Source organism: Sitophilus oryzae, unplaced genomic scaffold (genome assembly GCF_002938485.1).
Source record: "Sitophilus oryzae breed Bouriz unplaced genomic scaffold, Soryzae_2.0 scaffold_1576_pilon_pilon, whole genome shotgun sequence".
NCBI lineage: Eukaryota > Metazoa > Arthropoda > Insecta > Coleoptera > Curculionidae > Sitophilus > Sitophilus oryzae.
In genome coordinates this window covers 4,551,289-4,573,026 of record NW_022146254.1, presented here as the reverse complement: position 1 = coordinate 4,573,026, position 21,738 = coordinate 4,551,289, and the positions used below count along the sequence as shown (strand labels likewise).

General features: G+C 31.1%; 1 protein-coding gene across 1 annotated transcript in view; it reads right to left on the bottom strand.

Annotated features, from left to right (window-relative positions):
* LOC115879080 (protein singed wings 2) overlaps nt 1-16,340 on the bottom strand; it is a 118,373-nt gene extending 102,033 nt beyond the window's left edge. The window contains exon 1 of the mRNA XM_030895725.1: nt 16,048-16,340. Coding sequence (XP_030751585.1) covers nt 16,048-16,094 — 47 coding nt within the window. The 5' untranslated portion in view covers nt 16,095-16,340. The remainder of the gene's footprint in view (nt 1-16,047) is intronic.
* Nucleotides 16,341-21,738: the final 5,398 nt, after the last annotated feature.

The window sequence follows — 21,738 nt, the reverse complement described above, 5'->3', positions numbered from 1 at the left end:
CCGTTAACCCATTCTTCTTGCCATTTTATCCATAGTTTACTTCTAGCTTCAGTTTCCAAAGTTCCTTGGTAGGTTTCAACTCGTTCTTGAACCAAGAGATGCATTGGGGATATACCCGTTATAACAGGAACAGCCTCTGCAGAAATGGTTCTGTAGGCACTGCTGACCCTTATAGCTGCTGTTTATTTTCTGCATATATTTATTATTTTCTATTGTCTTGTGCTATATCGGCGCAGCATAGAGAAGTTGGGAGTGAATGACTCCCACTAGAACCCTTCTCTTAGAAGCTCTTGGTCCAGCGGCATTTGGAAGTAGACGCGACAGTACAGCTAATGTTTTGCTTGCTTTGGTTACAGTTTTATCAATATGCTCGCCAAATTTCATTTTGGTATCAAACCATACTCCTAAGTATCTAATGGTTTTGCTGAGTTTAATTTCTACGTCTTCAAGGTTAAAATGTATTTCTGAAGTTTTCCTTTCGGTTGTCAACAAAATTGCCTCCGTCTTGTGTGGGGCTAATTGAAGTTTATTTTTTTTTCATCCAATTTAAGACTCTAATCAAACTAGTGTTGGCAGTGTTCATCAGTGCCTCCTAAGTTTTTGCAACTACCACCATTGCCAGGTCGTCCGCAAATCCAATTAGTTTGGTACCCCCAGCCATTTTTGTTTCAAGAAGGTCGTCGTATAAAATGTTCCACAGGGTGGGACCCAGTACCGAGCCCTGTGGTACCCCACTATTAATAATTTAGATTAAATCGATGTGTAATAGCTAATGTAATTAATATAGCCATTATAAATAATACCCTAGCTACTATGTATTGTATAATATCTACCCATGTTCGTCAAAGTGTTCACTGATGCTGAATTAATTACTTTGTTGGGTCATTGTCGATAATATCTAAGAGAAGATAGTAAACTAGATATAATTGGACTATTGGTTATTTACGCTGTTGATATATCTGATAAATACTATCAATTAAATAATGATAGCTATAATAACAAAATAGAGAAATAATTTAGTTTTTTACCCTTTTAAATAATGTTTCAGAAATTAAAATCTTACACTAATAATACTGCAACTGTAAAAAAGAAAACTATAATATAAAAAGCTTTTTTCTCATTTCACGTGACTAGGTTTTTCAAGAAGTGAATTATCATAGTTTACTAAAAAATATGATTTAAACGAAAAAATATCCAGTTTAATCTAAATTTTTAGCATACTTGATTACTAGAACATTCGCTTGACTGCATTGGTACCGTTAAATTAAGTAAGATAAAATATAAAATTAGCAAACCGAATTTAAATTAGGAACTGGCAAAATGGAAAAGAAAATTTGTCGGTCTACTTTCAACCATGTAATGAATAATTTTTGTAATAAAACCTGGCAAGGTTTAATGGAAGTCGTGACGAGAGTTTTTTTATTCTAATATCTAACGTTTTTTGTAAAATTTATCTCGCTAGGAATTATGTCCTTTTACATAGCACTAACAACGTATTAACGCAATCCGCAATACATATCTCTTTAATCAGAAATAGAATAAAGCAAATATATGTAACAAGAATACGAATTTCCACTAGCCATAGGCTTTAGAGGCTTTGAGAAGGGTTTCGACTCGATATATCTTCTTCGATTTATTTAAAAAAATACACAGGGTGTTGTATTTGAAATAACAAAGTTTTTATGCAAAATATATATTTAAAACAGACCAGCAATTTTGATAGCCCTGTATAAATTAAACGAAGCAATCATATTTTTCAGTAAAGCTTATTTCTTTCGCTTAAAAGTCAGGCATAAGAATTAGTTCTGAAAAGCAATGTACAGAGTGTTGACAATCTTTTTTATTATAGCATGCATACTTAAATATCTTTAAATATTTCAAAAACAAAAGCGTGTAAACATATTTAACCATTATAATAAATGCCTTATTTTATGTCTAAGGATACAAATATGAAATAAAATACCGGGTGTTCCAAGAAAAAATATAACTTTGGTGTGGATCTTTTAGTTCTAACATACCCTGTACATTTCTAAATAATTTTAAATTATGCACATTGCCTCTCCACATATACCCATAACATATTTGGTTTCTACATCTTTCCGTTTTCGTGTAATCAACCGAGGCGAATGAGGTTACAACCTAACCCAGTATATACGTCAGTTAATCAGTCATATATTAAAACACCAAATTTCGTTTTTTTATCTGAAAAAATAAAAAGTTATAGAGGTGAGAACTTTTGAAAAACACCCGGTATAGACAAATCCTTAAGGTGCGTTTACATCGGCTGCGCCACGCAAATCATATTTTTAACATATACTTCCGGGCGCGCGGAGCGGTGCAGTCGGTGTGAACGCACCTTTATAAAGGATTTTTTGATAGTAAAGCTCTTTTTTATGACTATGGGAGCGTGTATTTAAACTCAGTTTTAATTAATTGCGTATGATGCTAACATTGTTAGTGAAACACATGGTCTAGAATGATCAAAATTTTGAAAAAAAATCGAAAAAAATTCCTAATGAACGGTGTATCTGCGTGACAGATTAAAAAATATTTATTTTGCAAGAGAATAATTTGATTGTTTGAAATTTCAAATAACTGAGTGTACGATTTTTTCTAGAAATTTATTTGTTTGCAATTTGTTCATGATTAATTAAAAATATATCGTTATAAAATATTTGTTGTTAATATTATAATTAAAGGCAAAACAATCAATAGAACTCATTATTGGATTGATTTGGTTAAAAACATTAAATTGTGCGAAATAACTTGTTAAAAATTTCACACAGTTCATTCTTTCCATTATTAACAAGTTAACATACTTTTATTACTTTCACCCGGAGATTTTTACCTATGAAACCTTCTGTACTGTGTTTTATAGATAACATACTAAAAAATGTTTACTCATTTTTTTCTTGTTGTTTTTAATTTCTTATTTTACTAATTTTACTGAATTATTATTTTTTTCTTTTTAGCTAATTTTTCCTATGTTTTTTTCAAGTATATTTATTGCCGTAAATGAATGCAATGCATAAGCTATACCTATTCTTATATTATAATCATTGAAATTTTTATTGATATCGAATTATACAGGGTGGCGTCTCTCATACGGCGCGGTGTGTCCAAGAAGAATGACAATTTGTATTGAAATGAAATTTTGTGAGCTTTTGTTAATTTAAAGCATTTTCTAAAATTATATGGATTTCTTCAGGGGTCGCTAAAAAAAGTTACACATCAAAGTTGTGTTTTTTGTAATGGAACACCCTATAGATACAGGGTGGTGCCTCTCATACGACGCGGAGGCTCCAAGGATAACGACAGTTTGTATTGAAATTAAATTTTCTGAGCATATGTAGGTTAATTTAGAGAATTTTTTAAAAATATAGAGAGGTCTACAGGGTGTCCCAATAAAAGTTACACTTCAAAGTTGTGTTTTTTGAAATGAAATGGAAACACCCTATATATTAATTGATTTTCGGACTCTAGGAGAAAAGATATATTTAACATTTTCTTAAAATAAAGAACAATTGTTAAATTTCAATAAAAGCTACCTAAATTTACCCGGTATAGCTTAATACATAGTTAAAATAACGATTGTACATACTTTAAATCAAATTAAAACTTGGCCTAAAAAATTATACAAGGTGAGACAAAATTAATATTGAACATTGGTCACCTTTAAAAGCAAATTACTCTTTTATTTTAAATAAAACATCCAGTATATTATTTCGATATTTAATGTCGATATTTGGAATTCATGTCTCTTCAAAATACTATTAAGGTTACCTACCCCTCAAGCAAAGATTTTCCTAGATATTTTCATTTTTATGATTTAGTGTCAGTAAATCTTTATTATTTGATAAAATCTGGCTGTGATATGTTTGACGTTATTTCGCACAACATAGCTGTCTAATTAGTCCAACTCCAACATTAATAACTAGTTATCATTTTCTGTCAGTTAAAACAAAAATATTCTTAGAAATTTTCCAAAAATGGAAACTTATCGTACAGTCGAGAGAATTAATATTATTCTCTTAATTATTGGTGATTGCAATGAGCATTCACCATTTAATAGAAATAATAGAATACTTAAATGTTGCTAATTTATCTAATCTTGACTTTTTTATTGGGCTATATAAGGGCTATATTAAAGACTAACTAAACTCGACCAACTATTGTCGACAACATGAGAGAAATGATTGTGATTGCTTTTTGAAGTAGAACCAGAGTACGTAGTAAAAGTTAATATACCATGATCAAAGATATACCATGATAAAACTTAATACCATGATCAAAGTGTAATCATATTTTTAAAATCTAATATGTAATTACCTTTTATTACCTAATTACTAAAATATATTTTTAATCACAAGCTTAAAAATAACTACTATAATAGGCTCACTCATCTATTTGCATTCGACTAATTAAAATCCAGCAAAAAATTGTTATAAAGCTAACAAAGCAAAATGTTTTATTTTAAACCTCACCGCTTTAGACCGATAGTTTTTATATACCTTAATTAAACGACCAGAAACCAATTAAATATATTTGTTCTGTTGCCGAAAATCGTTTGTATTGAATGTTTGTTTAATATCGTGTGTGCTTCGGATTTCCTTTTATTACGAATAGGATAATATTTATTTATACAAATATTGTTAAACAAATGTTTAGATAAGACTCAGCTTCTTTATTATCCGTCTTGATTAGTGGAATTTTTGATTATACCTACGTATCCTTTAATATAGTAAAAAATCAGATTATTGCAGTGGCGTAACTACCATTAATAAATCCTCCATTTGTTTACATGCTGAGACAATTGCTACGATATATTACAATACCGTTAACAACTAGATAATTATTTGATATTTATCAAATTCTTAACAAAATAAACTATTTGAAACTGCGAGTTGTTGTTTATGATTTGAATTCCTCATAACATGTTACAATAATTAATATCGCTATAGACACTCCAACAGAAGGATTCCTGACAGTGACAGTTGTATCTGTCATTTTAGTTCCCAGACAAATTGTATTTTCTGTCATTTTTTGGATGTCGACTGTCAAAATTTTCCCTGAATCATTGGACTGACTATACAGGGTTGTTCATCGCATACGACACGGAGTATTGTAGCTAAACGATTAGATTTTTACATATTGTAAGTTTTGGGTTCGTTGAAGGACTATTAGAGCTATAATTTAAAAATATTTTTACAAGATACAGAGTGTCCCAAATAAGTAAAAAATATTATAGTTGTATTTTTTTAAATGGAACATCCTGTATATTATTCTATTTTTGGATTCTACGATTGAAATAAAGGTAAATTTGATTAGGGTTTATCACACTTAAACCTTACCGTTTTTGAAATATTTTCAATTTTCTGAAATTGCAGTAAAAATTTTAAGGCTTTATTTCTCCAAGGGTATCAACGTTTTTAATACTAAATATTTACTAAGATTATTTATTGATCAGATATTGTGTTGCAATAATAAAAATTTTACTACCTTATACAGAGTGTCCAAAAATGTATATTAAAAATCCCTAGCTTTAAACGGCAATAACTTGTTTAATTTAAATGGAACACCCTATATATTTACGTGAATCAGATGCACAATGTAATTGTATTATACCATTTTTTACCCATCTCTTCAAGTTTTCGTAGAAAATGCATTTTCTTATAATTTAGACCTCATTAAACGAAACAATACCCATGGAATATTGACATTTCAGATTTTTTTATAGCATCGTATATGTACAAAATGTACAGGTGGTAAATATTGCAAGCCCACTGGCATACAATAAAAATATTTAAATTGTAAAAGAGTACTTATGGCAATTAAATAAACCACCATTATTTCGGACCAAAAACACCAAAGATTAGTTAATTACATACTTTTAAATTGTTTTAATTAAAAAAATATTCTAAATAAATGTGGATTTGGCTCAGAAATCAATATAATAATAAGTTGTGAAAATGAACGTCTCTGTTTTTATAAATAAGCATTCGTCAAAAGATGAAATAAAATGTATAAGGTGTTACTGTCTAATACACACACAAAATTCAGTTTTATAGTATTTGGAGCAATTATTATTAATCAACGTAAACAATCAATTAATGTAGTTTGAATACTGGTATCATATTAATTGGACCTCTGTAACAAAAATTATTTAAACCGTTTTTTTATTTTTAATTAAATAAGCGAACTATATCGACAATATTAGTATCTGTACCCGTTGAAAATTTGTAACATCTTTAAAAACTTGTTACACCTTTAAAAATAAGCTAAAATGTCAATATTCCATGGGTATAGTGATAAATGAGGTCTAAATTAAAAGAAAATGCATTTTCTACGAAAACTTGAAGAGATGGGTAAAAAATGGTATAATACAATTTGATAGACAATTACATTGTGCATCTGATTCACGTAAAATATATAGGATGTTCCATTTAAATTAAACAAGTTATTGCCGTTTAAAGCTAGTAATTATTTAATATAATTTTTTGGACACTCTGTATAAGGTAGTAAAATTTTTATTATTGCAACACAATAGCTGATCAATAAATAAACTTCAGTAAATATTTAGTATTAAACACTTTGATACCCTTGGTTTCTCCAAAAATTTTCACTGTAATTTCAAAAAATTGAAAATATTTCAAAAACGGTAAGGTTTAATTATGATAAACCGATTATTTCAGTCGTAGAATCGAAAAATAGATTAATATACAGGGTGTTCCATTTAAAAAAATACAACTATAATATTTTTTACTTATTTGGGACACTCTGTATCTTGTAAAAATATTTTTAAATTGTAGCTCTAAAAGTCCTTCAACGAACCCGAAACTTACAATTTGTAAAAATCTAATCGGTTAGCTACAATACTCCCTGTCGTATGTGGTGAACAACCCTGTATACATTTATATTTTTAATGCAAACTTCACTCATTACCTATCATCCGTTTCTGAACTTGCTTCATTTTCTAGGCATTGATGAAGAATAGTTTTAATCCTTTTCTTTATACAGGGGAGTCTTAAATAAGGGCAAATGTTTTCAGGGCTGGTATATCTAGATAAAAGAAATATATTTTATCTTTACCCTATTTCAAATAAGTCCAAAACAACCGCGTAATTTTCTGCTTAAATTTTGAGAACCACTAGATATATTCTGGGTTTTCTTTGTTGTAAATTTAATCTACTACCTATGTTGAGAGCTATGTTGCCATATTATCAAGAAATTATGTTTTTTTAACCAAAAACTAAAAACAGTTCCAAATAATTTTCCCAAAAATTGTGTTTCTGGGGTTGAAATGTATTGCTCTTAAGAATATTTGCACTTATTTAAGACTTACCCTGTATATATTTTTTTATTCGTTATTGTTTTTTTTTGTTTTGAGGGTAAAGTAACTAGAGCACCTCAATAACTAAAGTTACAGAATGTTAAAACTTTCAAAAAATAGGTCTTCTGTCATATTTATCCTAAATACCATTATTTTTTCTTGAATTTGCTGTAGGTACCACTGGACATCAGTGTTATAAATTTTAATAAAATTTAATAATAAAATAGATTAAATAAATACTTTATTAATTTTATTTTTATTCCAATTTTATTAATTGTGAATAAATAAAATTAATTGCGTTTATCTTATCAAAGAGATCAAAATGGACAAAATATCAAGATACAATTTTTAATCGGTATTAAACGCTCTACACAAAACTTTGCTAACAAGAGAAAAAAGGTTCAGTAGCGTACATGTTTTATTTAGTAGAATATTCCATATGCACGTCCTTGGTGAATCTGTCAACACTTTTTAGAATTAAAATTTATCGTAGTAACTTTCATCTTCAAAATTTCATTAGAATCACTGAATCAACACTTGGAAGTAAATTATAATAGATAAATAAATCGAAAAAAAAATGGAGAAATCGGAATCGGACCTATGTTGGTAACAAATAAATTTTATTTTTACGTTAGGAATGGTTTTTTTTAGTAAGAAATCTCTCCACGAGGGATGGCACATTTTTTTGAACATTTTCAAACACAAGTCAAAAATCACAACTCCAACTCTGATCTATAATAATAATAATGAGTCACAACAATAAATAATTATTTCGTGTTAGCATTGGTCAGTGGCACATCTAGAGATTGAGTCTGGGAGGGGTAGTCGAAATATTTAACTAAAAGTACTTAAAGTAACTTTAAATTAAATTTTCGCTGAAAGATATTATGATTATGGAAAAAAATATATTGATTGGTTAGGATTTTCTATTTTGATTGGTATTACTAACTTCTTTTGTAATAATTTTATTTTAAATACCAGTCTTCCTGGGAGGGATAATTACCCCCATTACCCCTTCTGTATATGATGCACCTGGCATTGCTGAGCATATTCCGTTCGTTTTATAATACGCCATCATAAAAAATCAAAAGGTTATTTGAGCCTCTATATTAAGCATCTTTTAATAGAATATTTTTTTGGCCTCCACTGTGGAAGATCTTCAAGAACTGCTAAATAAGGTAAATACTGTGGGACAACAGTACGGGCCAAGGATACTATAGAGATAAGGATAGTTCGATTCCTATCTTCCTGCACTGTCAGTTTTTTTATGTCATCTACTGACCGAGTTGAAGTTGGCGCTAAAGATTTTAGACACTGACAGTTATTTTTGCATTTGACGGACGAGCGTACAGTGCGTTGGAAGATGAATTTAGCGGGACAAGAGCGTTTGGTTAGAAATAAGCCAAAAATGTGTACTGATAAGAATAAATAGTAGACATTCCAATTGATACAAAAATGCATGTATATTCTTTGTATTTCGATACATTTTTATCAACCAAATTTGGTCGTTTTCTGCTCAGCAAGGCAGAGATCATACGAAAACAAAATATTTACAAGTGCATATACATTTTATTAGAAAGCCAAATTATGTTGAAGATTGCCAAATGTATGTACTTTTCTACTCTACGTATATTATTTGTTAAAATCCTTCGTGCCTTTGTTCTGCAGATATCAAACTTTCACTTTTTTTTCAAATATCGATATATTGAATGATGTAGATCTTTTGAGTTACCAATAGTTACCAACACAGGTAGTCACAGTCACAGGGAGTTCAAGCTTAACAGGTGAATGCCCAAAAAGATGTATTTCAATCGGATAGTATAAAAACAAAACAACTCCATCAAAAGGCACTGAGTTTAAAAAATTGCCTTAGATACTTACTATACATATATGAATTTACAATTACCAGGTGTTAAAATTAAAATATCTATCTTATTTATTATTTTCAAAATAAAATATTTTTTTTAAATAAATTATAGAGGGTGTCACAAGATTACAAATTAATTAAAAAAAAACTGCTAAAGAGTTTTTTGATATCATAATTTTATGTATTTGGCAATAGTTTACAATACTGTTTTTGTGTGTTATGACGAATAATATCATAGTTTTATTATCTTGTATTTATTTATTAATAAATTAAGTTGTTAATAAATAAATAAATTTAACCGTATAGTTGCTATATATTAGACCATTTGCTACGTTCTTAGATTTCAAGTCCCAAATCCCAAACATTGCTCTTGAGATTTTGTCCCGCTAGAATAACCATCCGCCGCACTGTGGAGCGCTGGGGTGCAACTTTGTTCATGTTTCAAAGAGATAGTAAAGTAATTTGTAGCTTGAGGCACTATGTTCAGTAGCAACATCGATTCGTAGCGATATTCTGATTTCTCGCTTTTAAATTAAACAAGCTTTGTGGCGAGGCGACAGCCTAGACCATGTCGCACACGTGTGCATAGTGATATCATATTTCGCAGCATTTGAGCGACAATAGTTTTGCAATGAACATAGTATCGATCTGGTTTCGACATCGCTTCTAAACGATCGGTTGCTAACTTGAACAAAGTTGCGCCCCTGGTCAGCGCGTGACGTAGCATTCCACGGCGACTACGACAGCGGCGATTTGACGCGATCGAACAGTTTGGAACAGTCCTTTAGAATATATACAGTCCTTGAGGACGGGCTACATATTAATACCTCAAAAACAAAGACCATGGTGATTAGTAGACAAATCCAAAATGTTACCGCACTCTAAGCGGCGAGATCATTGATCAGGTGGATAGGTTGAAGTACCTCGGCTCTGTTGTCAATGCTCGATGACTGCGTGCATTGATTGTATATGGGACCGGAAGAAGACGAAGAATAGGATCATACTAAATTAAGAGATGCATTAGTATTGTTTAAGTTCCTAGCTAAGCATATGCCTAGAACAAAAGGACTCAAAAAAGGAAAAGAAGACGCAAACTTTTCCTTCTAATTTAAAAATCAGGCCTCTTTGTGAAAAATGAAAGCCTTATTTAAACTAGAAAAAAATCTTTTGTCTAGGGTTTTGATAGATTTTAGTCCAAGTGAAATAGAAGCACTATATGTTGAAAACCATTTCACCAAATGATGTTTTAAATTATCTCAAATTCTATAAGTATTCTTTTGGTCAATATTATTTTGAATAGCTTCTCCAAAAAAGTTGTAAGCTCGCTGTATTTTAAATTACATCGTGTGTAATAATATATTCCTCTCGTAGTTTTAAGGAAAATTTAAGATTAGAAAAGAAAGTATCTATAGTATTTATATTGTGAACTATATGTATAATCAAAATCTACGCTATAATGCAATGATAAAATCGCTATCTCACGAAATATAAAGAAGGAGCATATATTTTAAAAAATAATATAAAACACAAAATCTACTGAAAACAATTTAAAGTATATTATAGAAGGATTATAGTTTTTTTTAAATTTAATATAATAATAAGCTCTTTATCATGATAAATGATATTATTCTACTATTATACTGACCAAAGTGACCGTCCAATAAATCTTTTAACTATTAGAGACCATTGTTATATGAATAAAAATCCATTGTGTATTGTGTATTCTGAAACAAAAATTCTGAGAATTCAGATAGATAATGCATTTTCAATTTATTGCTTCCATTATGCGACTCCAGAATTCCTTTTATTTATTGTAGGTGTTAATTAAAAAGCCTTCCTGTGTATTTGTTTGCTCCTGCTTAGTCTGATCACCATAGTTAATTAAGTTAATGAGACAACAAATACGATGTATGTATTTTAGAGATATTGTTTTATACCAGTAACGACTAATCAGATCTCCAAGAAAAAAATAATATTTATATACCTTCGGGTAATATTATAATATAATGTATAAAATAAATAATATTAATGGAAGATTTTAATTTTTTGCTGTGTTTATAATTGCGAGTGTATTATAATACATTTACACTTTGATAATACCTTAAATCCTACAGCAAATAATGGATTCCAAAAATTTGATTATATAAACTTTAATTTTTTTTAATGATATAACAGATAAAGTGCAAAGAGATTAAAAATTATCAACCTGCTTTTTTATTTATAATTATCAATAGTTATACAGGGTGTCCCAGAAATAAATACAGATATTTTAAAAGGGGTGGTAGATCTGGCCAAAAAAAAACATCTTTTCTCTTTACCATTTTTAAAATAAATCGAAAATAACCGAGTTATTTAACTTTGAAAATTAAAAAAAAATAATGGCAACAATTTGAAAACCGCTGGCGATAACCGGCAAGAGGTTTTTCAGCTTATTCCATGCTCTGTGTTGCCAGATAGTCAAAAGAAATATATATGCTATAATTCGTGAAATCTGAAAGGCCTAGAATGAGTTGTGGGTCGTTCGTAGTACAAACAATTTTTTTTTATTGAAACTACTTCGTAATATGGCAATGTTAAGAGTTATTTTATAAGTAGTAATAGTAGTGGTTTGTTTAGAATTGTTAGTAACAGACACTGATATGAATAGAATTAACACTCGTAATTTTTTGTATACCAATTTAAAAATACAGTGAATACAAATAATATGTTGAATATGGATCATGTAGGAGGCGGCAACACTGCAAGGTTTAATTACATCGTAGAGAAATCTCAGGCGAATAAACAAGTAGCACTAAAAAGTTTTTTAAAATTTCCCAAATGTCAAGGAAAAATATGAAATTTTCAACAATTTTTTTTCGCAAAAAATCTCATAGATGTGTTTCTGGGGCCGAAATATACTACCTGTTAGAATATCTGCAATTATTTCTGGGACACCCTGTATAGATAAATTTAGCATTACGGGAAACCAAAAATATAGAGGCAAAGAAAATATATCTTCTTTTGAAAGAGGTAGACAATGATTATGCATGAATTATGAAATGTAATTATATTTTGGGGCAACGGCCTAGCTACGTCGAAACACCGGTTCCCATTAGAACACCAAAGTTAAGCGACGTAAGGCGATACTAGTGGATGGACGGGTGACCGGTTCGAAACTTTGTATTGTCCAAAAAAAGGCAAAAGTGTAAAATCTATTGACACACACTGCTCATTCACTGCCCAAAATCGGTATTTTGTAAATATCTCGAAAACTATGCGTTTTTTGTAAAAATTTTAAGAGAGCAAGATTAAAGAAAATTTCCTATAAAAAAGGTTATATGAAAATTTTTGCTAAAGTCGACCGTTTAGGCACAAAATCCCTGAAAATTTTACAATTTTGCGTAAAGTATGATATACATACTATAGTCGATTCCGAAATCAAATGTTGATTAGTGTTCACTAAAACTAGTTTTAATTTAGTTTCTTCAATTTTGTCATGAAACAGTGGAGTCTCATTAATTCGCTCATTAATTTATGAATAATTCATTGTCGTGCTGGACAGCATTCATTGCGAACTTACAACCAGGTCAGCATTGGTCTGGTTGTACCAAAGATGCCGAAGAATGGGGTTTGAAGAAAATAAAAACAGGCATTACTCCAGTCACAACGTTGAAAGATCCAGCTCCAAAATCCCTGTTGGCATTTTTATCCTGTAAATGCAAAACCAACAACTATGGTAAAGCCTGCGGATGCAGAAAAGCAGGATTAAAATGTTCAATGATTTGTGCATACTGCAATGGGAAATCCTGTGACAGCGTCACTGAAGTGTCACTCGACGAATCCGATGAAGACGAGTTGGACTTGCCTGTAGATATCCCTCTCGCGGCTGAAGATGAAGAGTTGGACGTATTGAGAGACCACCCTGATGAGCCCAGCACAGCAGACACGATCGACTTTGACATCAATGAGCCAGATCCGTCGGGCCGGGCTTGTGCAGATAAGTTAAAGTCTTTAATTTATCTAGTGGAGTACACCTCAGGGGAGACCATGTTAACATAAACGCGCCATGTACTTTAACTTTATCTCTTGGGTAGTGTGAAAACAATGTACACATTTTCAATAATTAAAATTAATTATTCATAAATTAATGACCGAATTAATGATACGCCACTGTTTTATGACAAAATTGAAGAAACTAAACTAAAACTAGTTTTAGTGAACCCTAATCGACATTTGATTTCGGAAAATCGACTATACATAATAATATATCATATTTTACGCAAAATTGTAAAATTTCCAGGGATTTTGTGCCTAAACGGTTGACTTTAGCGAAAATTTTCATAAAACCTTTTTTTATACAAAATTTTATTCTCTTTAATTTTGCTCTCCTCAAATTTTCGCGAAAAACTCATAGTTTTCGAGATATTCCCAAAATACCGATTTTGGGCGCCATCTTGGCAAGATGGCGGAGCCGGCGGCAAGTCTGAAAATGTGCATTTTATGGATTTTAAGTTAGGGACCCCAAAACCTATAAACCTGCAAAGTTGCAAAATTTCCGGACTTTTTTCCAAGCAAAAATTCCCAATGACTGATGTCATATTCATGAAAAGTTTTTAAATATAAGTAACCACTGTTCAAACTTTTTTTTTGTAAAGAATTATCAAAATCAAAAAAAATGTAATCTAAAATTTTAATAATTTCACATGTACAGGGTGGGCCAAATTCGACGCTTTTAAATAGAAACACCCTTTTCTATGAGAGATAGACGAAAACTAATATCGGTGTCTGGAGCTCAAGTTTCATCAAAAATATTATGGTGAAAACCGTACATCAATATCTGTTACCGTTTCGGAGTTACGGGGTGTTTTTTAAAAACGTGCATTTTTAACACATCGCTGTAACTTTTTTGCTATGGAAAATTTTGTATTTCTATGAAAACATTTCCAAAGCACCTTTTTACGTAGAATTTAATGGTTTAAGTATAATTTTTTTAAAATTAATAATTTAAGAGTTATCAACAGAAAAATTGATTTTTTATTTGGGACACCCTCTATATTTTTAATTAATTGAAAAGAATTTAAAATTATCTTTCCAAAAATATAGCGCACTTGATATTTTGTTATAATCCCCTTCGAAATACAGAATTTCTAAAAGTTCGCCACTTTTTACTAGTAGGCTTTGGACCCCTTATTGATGATATGCCCTTAATGGAACTCGAAAACATATTTTTCCAATATACTACAACCTAACCTAACCTAACAGAACGCTGAAGTTATCAGCAAATTTTTGCAGCCAATTTCAAGAATAATTGAATAGCTAACCAAGACTCCAGCCGTTGGCCGTCGAGGCCGCCTGACTCAGTGCCCATGGATCTAATCCTATGGATATATTTGCGGAAGAATAAAGGTTCCTTATTCTTCTGTATAATCTAGACAAGGATTAGAAATACTTAGCAGTTATGAGAGGGTATCTTTCACTCCTACTGAGTTAATGAATTCCGCGAGAAATGTTCAAAAACTGCCCCGTCTGTCCATAACAGAAGATATGTGATACACCTGTAGCAAAATCTCATGTCTTGGTTTGCTATTTATTTTTATTGTTATTAGATATAGTTTAAATGTGTTGATGTTGGTTAATTATACTTTAAATTGTTATAAAGTTCTGCATCTCTCATAGCAAATATTATTTTCGTTTTAATTGATGCTCACAGCTAGAATTTTTTTGCATTACAGCCGGTGCCGTTCAAAGCCTACTTATTTAAAGCGGGCTAATTTTTATATACTCTATATCTCGAAGAGGAATCGAGCAAAATATTAAGTGTGTTATATTTTTGGAAAGGTAATTTTAAATTCTTTTCAATAAATTAAAAATATACAGGGTGTCCCATATAAAAAATCAAACTTTCTGTTGATAATTCTTAAATTATTAGTTTTAAAAAAATTATACTTAAACCATTAGATTCTACGTAAAAAGATGCTTTGGAAATGTTTTCATAAAAATACAAAATTTTCCATAGCAAAAAAGTTACAGCGATTTGTTAAAAATGCATATTTTTGAAAAACACCCCGTAACTCCGAAACGGTAACAGATATCGATATGCGGTTTTCACCATCATGTTTTTGACAAAAATTGAGCCCCAGACACCGATATTAGTTTTTGTCTATCTCGTATAGAAAAGGGTGTTTCCATTTAAAAGCGTCGAATTTGACCCACCCTGTACTAAAACATTCTAACAAAACACCTGAATTACTTGCTTATTGAAACAGAATACTAAAAAATAAATATTTTGTAAATGTCACTTGTTTTCAAATACCTACACGGATACAATCTTCTGAAATAATTCTAAATAATTATAAACCGCCAAAATTGTTTAACCCAGAAAAAACACCTATCGTTTCAGGATGTTCTATTTGATTTGGAAGAATAGTTTACCTGTTCGTTTGCTAATTAAGGCAGAGGAAACTACACCCCTTGAATTGTTAAGTGATTTGTGTTGGCTAAACAACTTTATTTTATAGAACTAGTAGTATTTCACTTTCATTTTTTTTTGAATCTTTGGCGGAAAAATCTACAGTTTTTTTAAGTAATAAACCGGTCACAAAAGTATAGACTAATCTTCTAATCATAAATTCATATTTTTTCGCTTTCATACAAAGCAAAAAATATTTGAAGCTTGTCAATATGCATAGAAGCTGTTAAGTATGACATTGACCATTGACTATAAAATAATATTAAAACTAAAATTTTAGCAAAAAACAAGGAATAGGTCAATGTAAAATTCAAAATATAAACAGAAATATTGAAAAGGTAGAAGCGTCAACCTTGACATTACACAACCTACATACATTAGAAGCGTTTAGTCTAGACTTACCCCAACACCATCACTAATACACCTATCGTCATCGACGTCGACGTCATTTCCGGCCAGCTTTATCTTCCGGTGGCACTGTTCTAACACCGACCCGACGATTTCGTAAATCGAGACTATTATCGCAACCGAGAGAAGCGGCAGATTTATTTACACTTACGTGATAACAACAATACAATAATCCGAAACGCAAACATCGGAATACCTGTCTCCAATTTGCAGTAAGTTTTATTCTATCGGTGTTGGGTATGTAATAAAAGCGGACGAGTACGCTCAAGGTACTCTTGCTTTAATAAAAGAGTGTTTTCAAAAAAAAAATGGAACAAGACTCACTGCTCTCCAAGGTGCATCTAATAAGTCAATGCAACCGAGAAAATACGGTGAAGGTTGTTGGTAATGCACAAAAGAAATGTAGTTCAAATAAAGCTTATAATTTCAGATTATTTTTTTTAATTTCGTATAGGAAAATTCTGTGTTATTGGTATCTGAATGTAATTTGATATAGTGGGCATGTGATCAAAAAAATAATTTAGGCAATATATACTTTCCAATAAAAAAACGGCGTCAGAGTTAGCTTGGAAATAAAGATCGATATTGCGTTATTTCCAAGCCAGCCTGAGGCCGTTTTTTTTCTCGACATGACGTATTTGCCCTATCTGCACAAAATGTTAATGAAGTATGTGTAAGTATAATTATGAATATGATAGCACTGATTTTTGAAGTTTTATTACTTTTTCAACATTTCAAACTAAACTTTTTGAAACATGTCCTTAAAATCCTTCAATTTAATAGCTGTTTTAGAATGTAGAATGTTTACGAGGGGAGTTAAACCACCTTCTCCTAATAAATTGAGTAGTTTTTTACAGTGAAGAATCGTCATAAACGTGCTTTTCGTTGCCTCAAGCACCTTCAATACGGCTTGAATATCCGAAAATATTGTTTTCCCGGTGTATTGCCGTTCTACCAGCAGATGCACACAGGTTTCAATAGCATATAACTCAGCTTGGAAAACTGTGGTGTGTTTTCCAAGACTGTGGTAAATATCAGTCTTTCGACTGCTGCATTAAATTCCTGTCAGATCTTGGATCCTTCCGTGTACCAACACATTTTCGCATGTAATGAACCGTCTCTATTCGGAAACAGGACGTTGCGCGTTGTAGGTACGTAGTTGAACCGGTGTGTGAACCCAAGCAGCATTTGGACGTCGGGACAACGTTGTGTCACGCGACCAAACGTCGGGGCGCAACGTCGGCACAACCTCGTGCCAACCCTAGTCTGCACTAGTTTGGAGAATAATTTTTGGGTCGAAACGACGTTGGATACCGACGTTGGCTAGAAGCCTAATTTAGTACAAACTGCAACGTTGTTTGAAAATCTAAATTCACAGAAATACTACAAAACTAATATGGCGTCTAAGTCGCGTTTTATCCTAAATTGGGATAATTATAGTAAAATATTATTTTTATGATTTTAGTTAGAGACATATGTCAGATGGCAGTGAAGGAAAACGAAACAAAAGTATTTAAGTGGAGGATGTTTGAAGATCATAATTATTGAAACCCTTTAACCGACTCTGTAACTCGTTACCCAAGGCAAAAAAAGTTAAACGCAAACAACTTCATTGATAAATGTATTGTTTCTACTTGAAAAATACTAATGGGCCTTAAAAATTGAAAGTTTTAAAAATTTTCTTGAATTTTTTTTAAATAAAAAATGAATAATTTCTTAAAAAAAAAAAAAAATGTTTCCGCGTGTTTTTAGGATCAAATATTTCAAGTTAATGTATTCAAAAAGCAGGAATTGCTATTTTAGGAACGAAACATTTTCTTATCTAACAACATGGCGGCTTTCACTTTTGTTGTTTTGGAGATTAAGATGGAGTGGTTCGAGTAGTCGCATACTGGACTAATAAAGTCGCGGTTCGGCCTTAACAGGTGGTATACTAGTCGCAAGATTGCCTAATTTAGTCATTCTAGAGTCTAGTTTGTGCCGCACTCTATAATCGAAATAAACGAGGGAGTGGATAAATTATCGGTAATATATATGTCGATATATTTCCAGAATTTAGTTTTATATGTTTCTTTATGTATTTGTTAAGTTTTTTTATAAAAACAAAAACAGCACTGAACTGTCTGACTGAACAGAACAATGAAGTGAAAATTTAAGATTTAAGGTTGACTTCCGTTCGGTCTGTCGTCGAGGCAGCATCGTATGTTGTCTGATGGCTGATTGTTCGGGAGTCCAAGGTGTTATTCTGAAGATATAATTGTAATCGTTTTATAAAAGTCTATTATTTTTTGATGCAAAAGTGTTAAATTTATGTTTAAGTAATATAATTTTAAAAAAAAAAAAAAAAAAATACATATAAAAGAAATCTTTTCACGTTGTCACGGGGGTAACCAGACCCTATGTAGCCGGATGCTACCAGCGTGGGAGAAGAAGATTGATTGATAATATTTTTTAAAAGGCCTTTCACGTTGTCACGGGTGTAACCAGGCCCTATGTAGCCGGATGCTACCAGCGTGGGAGAAGCTCTCTGATTGATATAAGAAATTTTTTTTTGTTAAATTGAAAAACCATACAGATATTCAAGAGAAACGACTTTGAGTCGGACGCTTTTACGAGCTTCTCTTGTCTTAGATTGAAGAAGAAAAAAGGATAGATATTCTATCACCCGGCCGGATAGTCCTGGAGCTGTGGCCGTAAAACTAAATTGAAATTGAAGATTTAAGGTTATGGTTCAATACAGTTGCAAAAAGGTAGTGACTCGACGTCCTACCAACGTAAGAATAAGGAAATCTAAACAACGTTGGAATTAGTAAAACAAACGACGTTTGCATAACGTTGGAATAGGTCCTGAAACTGACGTCGGAAAACTATATATTGTCCAACGTTGTAACTACGTTGTCCGAATCACCTAAGATTACTTAAGCAAAAAAGGTTAGAAGACAACGTTTATTCGACGTCGCCGAAGCTTCTACTTTGCTGTAGTACTAGTCCAACGTCGGCACAACGTTATAAAAACGTTTAAATTTATTTAATACCCAAGGTAGGGAGCTAACTATTTTTGTAACTAATCCAACGTTGTGTTTAGTAAACATGGTCGCAAGTCGTGAAAACTAGCAGGAAATAAAACAAAACTTTTTTTTTTTTTATAAAAATACTTAAAGAAATAAAATAGTTTTTAGATTTATCACACTAATTATCAATTTAAAATAAAATTTTCAAGAAATAATGTAAACTATAGTTTTAAAAATCTCGTGTAGAGAAGGGCGTCAGTTAAATGTGTTAATTATCGGTTATTTCTCATGTGATGAAAACTAGTGCAGATTAAATTCCCAGTCAATAAAACCATTAAAAAAACCAAAACAAAATTAAATATCACGTTCCATGTCGAAATATTATCATAACACTTTTTACACACTCTGTGGTATAAAAAGAACTTGATAACGAGACTGATTTACATATGAATGCTAATTAAATCAGTGATGTTTACCTGATTAATGATATTTTCAGAATATCGTTAAAAAGGTAAGGTTTAGTTTACATAAATCTATTTTAAGAAGTTTGTAAAAATTTGGCATTTTCAATCTTTAAATACCAAATTATTTTAATTTGACATTAATATATCCCTTACTTGATTTAATGCCAATTAAACATCATTAATATAATAGCTAAAATTAGTAGCGGTATAAAGAAGAACGTGAACTGAATCGACTTCGACCGGTCCACTTAACTAATGGTGCAAGTACACACGGGAGCGCCAAGAATTTCCTAATTCTACTTTTTCCTAATATTACGATTGCGCCCGAAAGTCTTCGGAAAGTAAAAAACACTGTTGCCAGTATTCTCATATTTTCGTAAGTATATCAGACAGAGTGAATTATTGTTCGTTACTGAACGGAGTGAATTATTGTGAATTGAAAATGGAAGGATTATTTAAAAAGGAAGCCAGAAGGTAGGAAATTTCATTTGTGCTTATCTTTTGTAGTTATGTATTAAAAAAAAGAAAATATTCAGTATCCATAATGTTTCGGTTTACTTATAACTTGATTAGCATGTATTTAAGTGCAAGGTAATTAATTAATTTGTAATAAAAATAACTTTCAGATCCTCTCAAAGTGGAGGACAAGTACTGGCAGCTGGATAATCCAACTCCGATTGGATCCACAATTATATGAAGATATAGATGTGAAAATAATAACTAGTGGAATATATTAGCGGTAAGTAAAAACAAGTACCTCGGTCTCTGTCTCGGTCTTATAGTTTTGACAGTAGTTGGCTCTAAATAATTTAAAATGAATTTATAATTTTAATTCGTAATGAATAATGTGTAACGTAAATTTGTATCTATATATTTTTACAGATTATTGCCAAGAAGGTGATTTCTAGTAGTTCGAGCAGCAACGGTGGCAAAATGGTGTCTAGTTAGTTACCATAGTTACAATAGAACAAAAAGGTATGTACTTGGTATGTACCTTTTTTAAAATGGAAAAGACACATTTCTTTCCTAGACTTAATAATTAAAATAAGATTATTAACATTTAAATTATATTCACTTTATTTTAATAAAAAATATTGTTTAAATAATAATATGCTTATGTGTTTTACCCAATCTTTAATTTGACGGTGTTAAATTCATTACTCACACATTTTTTGTTTATAGGTAGGTGTAGGTATGCCCATGTAGTATACCCTACACAACTCTATCAATAACAGTTTTCACCAGCCACCCACTGATTCGCAGTCACTAGAATACCAGAGGGACTACAGTTTTGATTTATTTATTTATCATACATTTATATTTTATAATAAACCATTTCATATAATACCAACTTCCATGCTTTATTTTGACCGACTTAAGTTCATGAATAAATTCGAATATTTTGAAAAAATTTCATATTAAGGTCTTAAAATTGAATTGCAATATCATTTAAGGGGTGGTAAAAAGGTTGAGTTGGGGGAAAATGTTTTTTTCTAGTACCTTAAACTTCTTCAGTAAACTCAAAATACCGTAAACTCAAAAAAAACGTTCCTCAAAAACAGTAAACTCAAAAAAAACGTTCCTTAGATTCTCTCTAATTAAAATACAAAATTATTTAATTGTGATGTTCTGGGTAATTTTATAAATAAAATACTCTTTGACTCCAGAACATTTATTTTTTTTTTTTCAGTTAACCCAGAGAATAGTTAACCTCTAAATTGACTCTAGGGATTATTGCCATTATTAGAATTCTCAAATCCTTATTTGTTAATGAAATTATACCATAAAGCGAAACTTAATATTTTCTAAGCGGTATGTATCTTTAATTTTATTTCCAGTTAATCGCCCCCCCATACCACACCACTAATTATTATTTCTTGTTTCCGATTAAAAATATTATCAATACTCAATGCGTCTGCATAATTATAACATTTTATTTTTATATCACCTAACCACAGCGCATACTTGTATGGAGCACCTGGCCTGCCTCTAACTTTTCGAGTCTCAACTCTCGATAGCGACTGCGAGGAGCGACGTTGACAAATTTAACACGTTTTTTTCCTTCATTTCATGTAGAATTTACGAGGTGGCGGTATTCGTCCTACGGGGTATTTGTCCTACCAACCGAACGTCACTTCGGGCATGTTCGGTAGTCCTAAAAATTCCTGTTTCAGGAATTTTGTCCTGGCTAACGTACTAAATCTGTCAAC